This window comes from Chanos chanos, chromosome 16 (genome assembly GCF_902362185.1).
Source record: "Chanos chanos chromosome 16, fChaCha1.1, whole genome shotgun sequence".
Classification (NCBI taxonomy): domain Eukaryota; kingdom Metazoa; phylum Chordata; class Actinopteri; order Gonorynchiformes; family Chanidae; genus Chanos; species Chanos chanos.
This window is the reverse complement of record NC_044510.1, coordinates 5,960,454-5,969,947: the sequence shown is the minus strand read 5'-3', so window position 1 is coordinate 5,969,947 and position 9,494 is coordinate 5,960,454. Positions and strand designations below refer to the sequence as shown.

The 9,494-nt window shown below is 39.0% G+C and overlaps 1 protein-coding gene across 3 annotated transcripts in view; it reads right to left on the bottom strand.

The window, feature by feature from the left end:
• Positions 1–5,780: 5,780 nt before the first annotated feature.
• Positions 5,781–9,494, bottom strand: part of kcnc3a (potassium voltage-gated channel, Shaw-related subfamily, member 3a) — a 41,173-nt gene continuing 37,459 nt past the window's right edge. For all 3 annotated transcript variants that reach the window (XM_030793678.1, XM_030793674.1, XM_030793675.1), the window contains one exon: positions 5,781–5,944. In XM_030793678.1, the coding sequence (XP_030649538.1) occupies positions 5,781–5,944 (164 nt within the window). The remainder of the gene's footprint in view (positions 5,945–9,494) is intronic.

The following is a 9,494-nucleotide window of genomic DNA, read 5'->3' as shown; positions in this document are numbered from 1 at the left end:
CCAAACAGAGAGCTGACCACCAACAGGGAATAGAGAAAGAATGTACTTGAGACGCAGCCAAAAAACAAAAACAAAAAAAGTACTTACAAAAGACACAGCAAAAAAAAAAAACCAAAACGAAAAACGTAAGAAACAGCAAAAAAAAAAAAAAAAAAAAAAAAAGTAAAGAAAAGAAAAAGAGACAAAGAAGAACGGACACAGGACAGGTAGCACATAATGGCAGCACACAACACAATGACGACACAGAGCGCACACGGCACGCACTTAAGCACACACACAACACCAAACACGCATTCTTACACTGAGAAGCCTCCATTCCTCCTTTATTTTGGTTCTTTATTTTTTTTCTTTCTTCCTCAAAAAACTGTCCTCCTCCATTTTCAGGGTTCATCTCCTCCTTTGGTGACAGTCCTCTTTTTTAAGACCAAAACACATCATCTGTCCATCTGTCTTTCACTCTTTCTTCCCACATTGGGCTCAGTCCGATTCTCAGTCCTCCATAGTTGTTTTTGTAATCCACTTTGGGCAAACCATTTTCGAAAAGTTATGACAAATGTTTGATCTCTTTCACTCGGCTCAGTGTTCTGTTTTTTTTTGTTTTTTTAATTGTTGTACAGGATTTTTGGTTGTTAGGGGGGGTTTTTTGGAAGCAGTAGAGATTTAAATAAACAACAAAAAAAAAAGAAAAGAAAAATGAAAGGGTGAAGGTAGTAACATGAGATAAGATAGGAGAAAGATGAAAAATTATAAGAAAAAGGATATGAAGGAAAACAATTGACTGGTCGGGGAGAGATGGGGGAGAAACAACAGGCCATTTGGTATTTACAGTTACACGCACACACACATTAAGACAGGAGCTACGACATGTAGCCCGATCTTTCTCTTTGATTCTGAATGACATCATATTGGAAGCACTAAATAAGACCAACGTAGATAATTATACCTGAGTTGTGAGGGGTAGGAGAAGACTAATTTAGACAAAGCAAGCTGGGTATCAGAGCACAACCAGATTCACTACACTGTCATCGGGCACGACTGATAGTTATTCTTAATGGGATGAAAACGTGTGGTCGCAAAGCCTGTCTTCTGCAAATCACAGCAAATATGCGACAGTACACAAACATCCTGACTATCCACTCAAAAAAAACCCTGCTACCAATGCTACCAATTCTAGACCTGCCTCTAATTAAGCTCCATCTAATGCACCTACTCTACCAGCTCTGGGCCGTATTAGGGATACACCGTACGCATAGAAAACCACAAGATGCAGAAAGATGCTGTAGGAAGAGCATTCCTGTAGTAATTGAGACATGCATGCTGAAGAGAGTAACTGTCCTCATCATTAGGATTCAGAGAATGCGTGGACAGTTCATCTATTATTCCCCTTTTTTAGATCTGTGAAGTCTCAACAGACATCAATCTGGCACTGAACTGAAGATTACATCAGTTCTTTCCGAGTAAAAACTTGGGACGGTAAAGGGACCTCAGGTGACCAGGTGAAGCACTTGGTATGATATGCTAACATATGAGCTTTTTGCAGGAGTGCAGGATGCGTGGAATAGCAGAGGGTCAAATGTTATCAGTCAGAGGTCATACTGGCTAAGGAACAATCACTGAATTCTCCACCTACGTGTTGCGGTCTACGTGAAAGGTACACTGAGAGGGAAATATGGAGACAGAGAAAGCAAGAGGGAGAAGGAGAGAGAGAGAGAGAGAGACATCGAGAGAGAGAGCGAGAGAGAGAGAGAGAGAGAGAGAGAATGGGAGGGAGATTAATGAATCTGGTATGGCAGGAAAAAGAGGTTTTAATTAGGAATGTACTTATGAAAGAAGAAGTGGATTTCTCTGGACTTTTCTGTTCTAGTTCACAGTTACTGCTTCTTTTTGCATATATCTGATAAGCACTGGGCTTTCAGTATAGTTATCTGTGAAAAGATGAAGAAAAAGAACAGAAATCGTGAAATGATAATAATATCTCGATAGCTGAGATGTAAGAGTTTAAAAAAATGACCAAACAAAACAGTTTCTATACAACTCCAACACATCTCAACCTACTAAGAACTCCTCTTTTACAGTAATTATGGTCTCTGTCACCCAACAGCATTTTAGCATGCAAAATAAAGCCCCTCCCCTTCAGAAGTCAAGTCAAGAACAGTAGTAAGACTGGTAACAAAACACCAGTTTTTTTTTTCCTTAAATTTTAACATGCAATTAATAAATATGTATGTGTATATAAATATATACACATCCATATGTACAACCGCATTTATATGAATATACACATACATAAAACTTTAGAGAAATTCAGTTTTCTTATCAAAACATACTCCTTAATTATAGAGACATATCAGTTCCTTATTGCTCACAAGGGAAAAACCATGCATGTGAAAATTACAGAGATAGTCTTTCAAACTGTGTATAACATTTAGACCAACACATTCTTATTCAAAACACACAAAGCAAAGGGAAGAGAAAGGGTAAAGGAAAAGAAAAGAAAGAGGAAAGAAGAAAAGGAGAGAAGGGAAGATAGGGAAATGGAGAGAGAATGAGGGAGAGATGGGAAACAGACAGGGAGATCTAGTTGAATACATAGACTGCACCTGTCTCAAAGGACATTCAGTATATGATTAGAATTCTCTCCCTGACTGCTCTATACTTTCCCTCATCCTTTCTTCTCTCTCTCCCACTGTCCCCTGTTTACTACCCCTCTTTCAAAAGGCATCCAGCTTCTCTTGTGATCCTGAAGCACTATAAAAATATACATGCATATATCACACTCCTCTTTTACCTCTTGTTATGCTCAAATCTCAGTGGAAGTCCTGAGTGTTGTAATGCTATCTAGCTTGTTTACTAATTTGCTAACAGGCGCTTGATGGGCACATTCTGGGCATCACTAACTGCCAAGTCTTATGTCCTTACTCTGACTCTTTGTTAGGTTTACCAGTACCCTTCTTTCTGATCCAGGAAATCTGAGACAGGTCTCCATGGCCTCCAGGTCTATAATGGTTTGATAATGGTCTTGGTAGTCTGCTTCCCTGCAAATTTATCACTATTATGTTCTAAGACTCATATACTGTATACACTCTTGGTGTTAATTTAACACTCTCAGTGTCAATTTAACACTGGGTGGCACTTGCTGCATGATAATCCACTAGGCTCCGTTAGACATTTGAGGGAACTGTGGTCCGTTTCAATGAAACTAGACCGAATGTATATATTGTAATGTCAACATGTATAATACATTGGACCTATTATGGAGGACATACAGCCTTCGTCACATATGTCTTATTTAGCAGTGTAGACTGTCAAATGTCCAGGTGATTCATTATAAATGATTTAAATGCTACCTTGACCTTGAATGACCTTGAATATAATGTGACCACAACATGCCATGTTCTTGCACATATTTTCTCTGGTGCTCGTGGGTGAGAATGGAGAGAGAGGAAGTGTAGAGGAAGAAATGATGATGAGGGGACTGTAGGAACAGCACAGAGCAATGTCATTACTTCCTTTCTCCATATATGGCCAGTGACAACAGAACAGGAAAACCAATGTCCTATAGGTCCATTAAAAAGTAAATTAGACAGTTAATTTTGACAACATCAGTCAAAACCTGCATGTTTATGAGTTCCTGCTACTAATCTAATCATAAAGTAAAATTATTAAAAACATAATCATACATTTATCTCATTTTCCAAAGGGAAAATACAGAATGTTTTGCATGTTTATTCCCTAGTTTGTCATATCATTTTAACTAGCGGGAAAGAGAAAAAAAGGAGAGGCTTCAGTCAGCTGCCGCTGTGGTGATGTTTTCACCAGGTGTACGTGTATAGCATCTGGCAAGACAGTCAGTATGTCTCTCCGTGGTGGCATACATATTCCTGTCTTATACCACATAACTCAACAAACTGGTGCTTTCTTTCACTTTGTCATCATTTCTTTTTTCTTCTCTTATAGACCGCTGTCAGTCCAGCATCCACTCAACCTTCCCTCCTTTTTTTATTGGAACGAAGATCAGCATCCAAGAGACAGAGCAGGTCAACGAAAAAAAGGAAAGAAAGAAAGAAAACGAAGAGAAAAGAGATCGAAGAGAAAACAGAAGAGAGAACTAAAAAACTACTACATTCAAATAATATGAGAAATGAGAGAAGCTGGAAACTATGGAAGATGAAAGGTGATTATGCAGGTAATGAAATCAAACCAGCCAAACTCGGCAAAAACCACTGAGGTGACCAGGAGCCACTGTACTGTACTCCACTCCAGCAGAGGCCACAAAATCCTCCCTTAATTTGATATGTTTTCATATTTATGAGAAACAAACAAACAAAAAAAGATATCCCCTCATACACCAGTAACAACTGGGAGGGTGCTGGATCAGTGCAGAAGAGTATAGGCCCTTGATTGAATGACTCCTCCCATTCACCACCCTCTGCCCAGACCATTGGATATTCCTCAGGATTCAGTGTTGGGACAGACAGGCAGGTGGGCCAATCAAAGAGTTCGAAATCAGTCTTTAAACCAAAAGGGTAAATGGTAGCCCAGGCTCACCGACGAAAAAAAGAGAGAGAGAAACCGTATACCACAGCGTCCCAAAGCCAAAACAGTCCCATTATAAAAATAGGTTTTATTCCAATATACAGATATAGGTTATTTATTTCTGTCATTCCGATTGTTTGCTGTGTTCAGAGGATTTGATTCTGAAACCTCCATATGTGGCCAGACTTAATTATGATAATGATAATAACAGCATGTATTAGGAAGTTCTGGAATTTAAACCTACATTTAGAAGCAAAGTGGCATCAATTAGATATGATATGCTATGAGAAGTGGGTGTCTCTTAGTGTGTGTGACATGATGTCTAATCAGAGAACTCAAGTAACTGTGTATAATGCCAATCCATTCTAAACCATCCAAACCCTCAGGCTCAGAGCAGTAAGGGATAATCTCATGACTGATTGTGGTAGGAATCAAATTATTACATCTTAATCCAACACTGAGAGTGTCTTCTAATAGTGTTCTTAATCCTTAAAAAAAAAAAATTATGGGGATATTTCACACATTTTACTTTAGGTTTTTTGCTTAATTCATTTGTTTACCTGCAGTGTCTTTAAGCATGCACTATTGCTAGTATCTGTATGAGCTCTGATGACATCAGTCTAAGCACTTATTGCAGGCGAGTCTGGTCTAACATATTTAAACTGGTGTACGGGAGATAGGATAGGTCTCCTCTCTCTTTCATTAAGGAGTATAGCTCTCTGGATCAAGCAAAACACTTGCAAAAATGGGAGGAGAAGCTGAATATTGCCATCTCACTACATCAGTAAATGCTCTTACCAAAATGATAAACTTACAGAGCGCTTATTATTATCTATGGGCCAGTGTGCGTTTACATGGATATCACACAGTCATTGTGTTATAAGGCATTGTATTTTTACAGCAGGGTTGAAAGATTGCATGAAGCAAGAGGTTATCAAATGATGTCTAGTTTCTCTGAAATGGCTGTTATTTGAGGCAATGTGTATTGAAAATAGTATTCTGTATTCTAACTACTAACCCCCTATTCTACCCCCACAGTCAAAGGCCAGACCTCCCAGCAGGATACAGTTTTTGTTATTATCATTATCACTGGTTTGTATACTGTTTTTTTTTTTGTAATGATGGTGCAGTGATGGAGTGTCTCGTTCTCTACTTGCTTGTATTTTCTCATTTGTTTGTTTGTTTCTTGTTTGTTGTTGTTGTTTGTTGTTGTTGTTTTTTGGTCTTTTATTGTCCATGCTCAGCTACAAAATGGAAGGGATGGGGGAGCGGCAGCGGCGTAGTGGTCCTGGGGATTGATAGGGCTCATAAGGGGAGTTGTTGATGGGGGTGATAGGAGTGAGGCGCAGGGGCGCTCCTGTCATTCCTGAAATATTGTTCAGGCTGCGGGACTTCTCATAGCCAGTCGCTACGGCCACAGCAAACAAAACAAATGGCATGAGGGCATCGGACAGGACATGAGAGATGTCCAAGGTAGGAAACAGGAGGCAGAAATTGGGGTGATTTGTCATATTTGGACAATTTTGGCATTTTCCAAATGAAAAGAATACATGAGAATTATTGGTATGTCATGTAGATTTTGGTGAGTTGTTTGTTAGTGGAATTAGCAAGAAGATTTGTTTTTGGTAAAATGGTTGAGTTTTTTAGAATAAATTAAAATTTAAAAAAAAAATGTATATGGTCATGGGTAGAAGCAGGCAAACAGTAAGAACAAAATTACAGCATTCAGTTAATACGTGTATCAAAATAACAAAAATTGTAGAAAAGAATAAAGAACAGCAATAAAATGAGTATGTGGGGACACGCAGAAGCAGACGGAGAGACAGAGACAGACAGAGACAGACAAACAGAGACAAGGACAAAAACAGAAAAATGAGAGTCATAAAAATGTCATCAATTTGCTTGCTTTTTTTTTTTTCTCTTGCCACAGCAATTTAGAAAGAGCTCCCTTTAGTGGCACTAAAAATGAAGAGACAGGTGCAGACACATTTGGAATGGTTGGAGGAGGATGAAGCACCTGGTATTTCACTCAAACCAACCGCTTGGCTTTACACACTGTATTGCTATAACCCTGGACTGAGCCATGTTTCACACCCACATTTTGAACGTGGACTGTAAACCAGAGCTGATTGAGCTCTGCACTGGAAGGACACTGAGTGACTGAGCATACGGCAGAACTTTGCTGTATATTTGTGTGTTAGGTTCAGGTCGACAGGAGTCAGTTTGAGATTAAAAACTGTTCAGCCTTCCCCTTAGAGAATTATATTCATAAATACTAATGCATTTGCAACAAACTAAATCTCAGTGGGTGCACCATTCGGGCAATTAGAGTTTAAAAACTGGATAGATAGCTCCAAATCAGTGCAATTCAATACAATACAAAAATAACTTCATAAAGGAGCTTAAATGGGTAATTTCGGGGTTCTTTGAAAAATGATTTTTTTTTTTAAGGTATAAGATAGCTTTGGGCCAAAGACAGTCCAGGGATATGGCGCTCTAATACGATAATGTCTAATGAGACAATAGTTGAGCAGTTGAGCGGGCAGGTATTTGATCCAGACTCCGACATGGCCACTCTGCACTGTAATTACAACCATAAGATTCAAATAGAGACACAGCAGTAGTGGTGGCCTGACTTGTCAACCCACCACTGAGTATAGTGGTTCAAGTGAAGTTGTCGTGGTTTACAGGTTTGGTGACCATATTTAAACAAAGAGCCACGCATTCTTGTGATATGATTTGAGATTCTTTGCAAAATCAACTGTTATGTTGTATGCTGAGGTCAATCTAGAAATATATAAAATAATAATACAAAATGGCAAACATTACACATGACCTCCTACATACATTTACTTATATGACTGTTGTGTGTGTATGTGCAATCTCAATATAACACAGACAGCTTCACTTGTGCCAAAAGCAACTGACAGCTCTCTTTCCACATCCACTTCTGTATCATGGCCAATAGGAAGCCTCCAAAACATCACATCCCAAGAGATGGTTAATCTGTTTCAGGACCAGAAGTTCATGTTTCTTTGACCTTTTTTCTGCGTTTGAGAAAGTCCATGTGACCAGGGAAGAGTTCTGCCATGGCAAAAGACCACTATGTTATGAAACAGTGGAACTGAGTGACCTAATTGTTCATTTGTTTATCAGCCTAATACCTTGGGAAGGATTTACTTCATTCTTGTTTTTAGAATGTCGTGTCCATGCTCTAAATCACAGAATTCAAACGTCAACATTCTAAATGATGTCACAAAGTCTGTGATAATCATGATACCATAAAGTCACCTGATTCCTACTGTTCCATAACTTGGATGTGTATCGGGAGCCTGATACCTTTTGCAATGACAGCATAACAACTGAGTTTGCAGCTTCAGGTCATGACTGGTCTTTCTTACATTTCTTTGTTTTATTTTTACGACTTGACCTTAATTAGGAGGCTTGACTTTAATTAGAAGTGGATGAGGGAGGAAAAGCAGTCTTTTTAAAGTCACAATGCCTCACTCTCCCAAAACTAAGAGAGCATTTTCTACTGACATAATAGACATTTTACACAAATACTCCATAAATCAAAATAAGTTGGAAAAAAAACTTGAGGAAAAAGATATGAGGCATTTTGGTGTCTCCTACTGCCATACTGTCAACAGTCATTTCTCTCTCCCTACGTATATGATGAGGCTGTGTCTAACAGGATGTATCTGTAATTGGCTGCCATCTAGAGCTTGTGGAACACACTTGGGACGACGAGAAAACTCCTATACTAATGAGTCCACTATAGGAGCTGTATGAGAGGCACTCTGGGTAATAGCAGACAGATCTGGGTCACAGTGTTCCTTAAATCTGACCGTCGCTTCATGACAGTGCATGGCAATTTGTGTGTGTGTGTGTGTGTGTGTGTGTGTGTGTGTGTGTGTGTATGTGTGTGTGCATGCGTGTGTGTGCGTGCATGTGTGCACGTGTGTGTGTGTGTGAATCTGAACCATCATTTTTGTGGGTATATGTGGGTTTGTGGTCTGAATGTCTGTAACAGTCAATATCACTCAGATCGTTTGTGTGTATGTAAGGGACTCTCACAGATCTGCCCTGTTAAATTATGGCTATACGCTCTTCTGCTTTCCCTCCCTCCTTCCCTTTCTGCCTCACTCTCTTTGGTTGTGCAGACCCCGAGGTGGATAGATCAATACTTTACAATCAGCCCATGTGTGTTTAACAATAATGATATGTGTTGAGCTCTATTGAATATCAATGATATGTTTTTGCTCTGTTGTTCTCTCTCTCTCTCTCTCTCTCTGCTCAGTGTTGTGTCTAAACATGGTATATGACCTGTGTTTCTAGCAAATTTTCAGTTATATCTAAATGTGTTTATATGCTATATGAATGTATTATGAATTATAATACTTCTCTACCTTTAGAGTAACACAATCTGTCATAAAGTTACCCAGGATGCCTCTACTTCCACATCATAAACACGCCATGCAACATGCCAGTCACCACAAATGAAAGAAAAACCCACAGAAATAAGGCAGATGAAAATCATTCAGGAGCACCCTCCTGATGAAACCCCAAAATTTATCAAATAAATAAATGAACAAATAAAATAAAATAAAATAAAATAAAGGGGGAATTGTCTCCTAGCCTCTAAATATCCTATATACTACAAGGTTTTCATAAGGGTGACATGTTCACTACATTTCAGTTTTTCTGTTCCTGTCTGACTCTATATTGTGTAGCAACTGATCTGGCCTCTGCAACATGCCTAACACAAATTCACACGCATACACACACGCATACACACACACACACAAACTCCATCCAAGGACCTCTGTGGGTGAGTTAATATGATGTTTTGAACTGCACCAACCATCAACAGAGGTGCCTTATTCAAACATCGTAATTTAAAAATGGCTGATGACAGGTTTTAAGTTTGAACATTTTAAGCTGGAGCAAACAGCAAT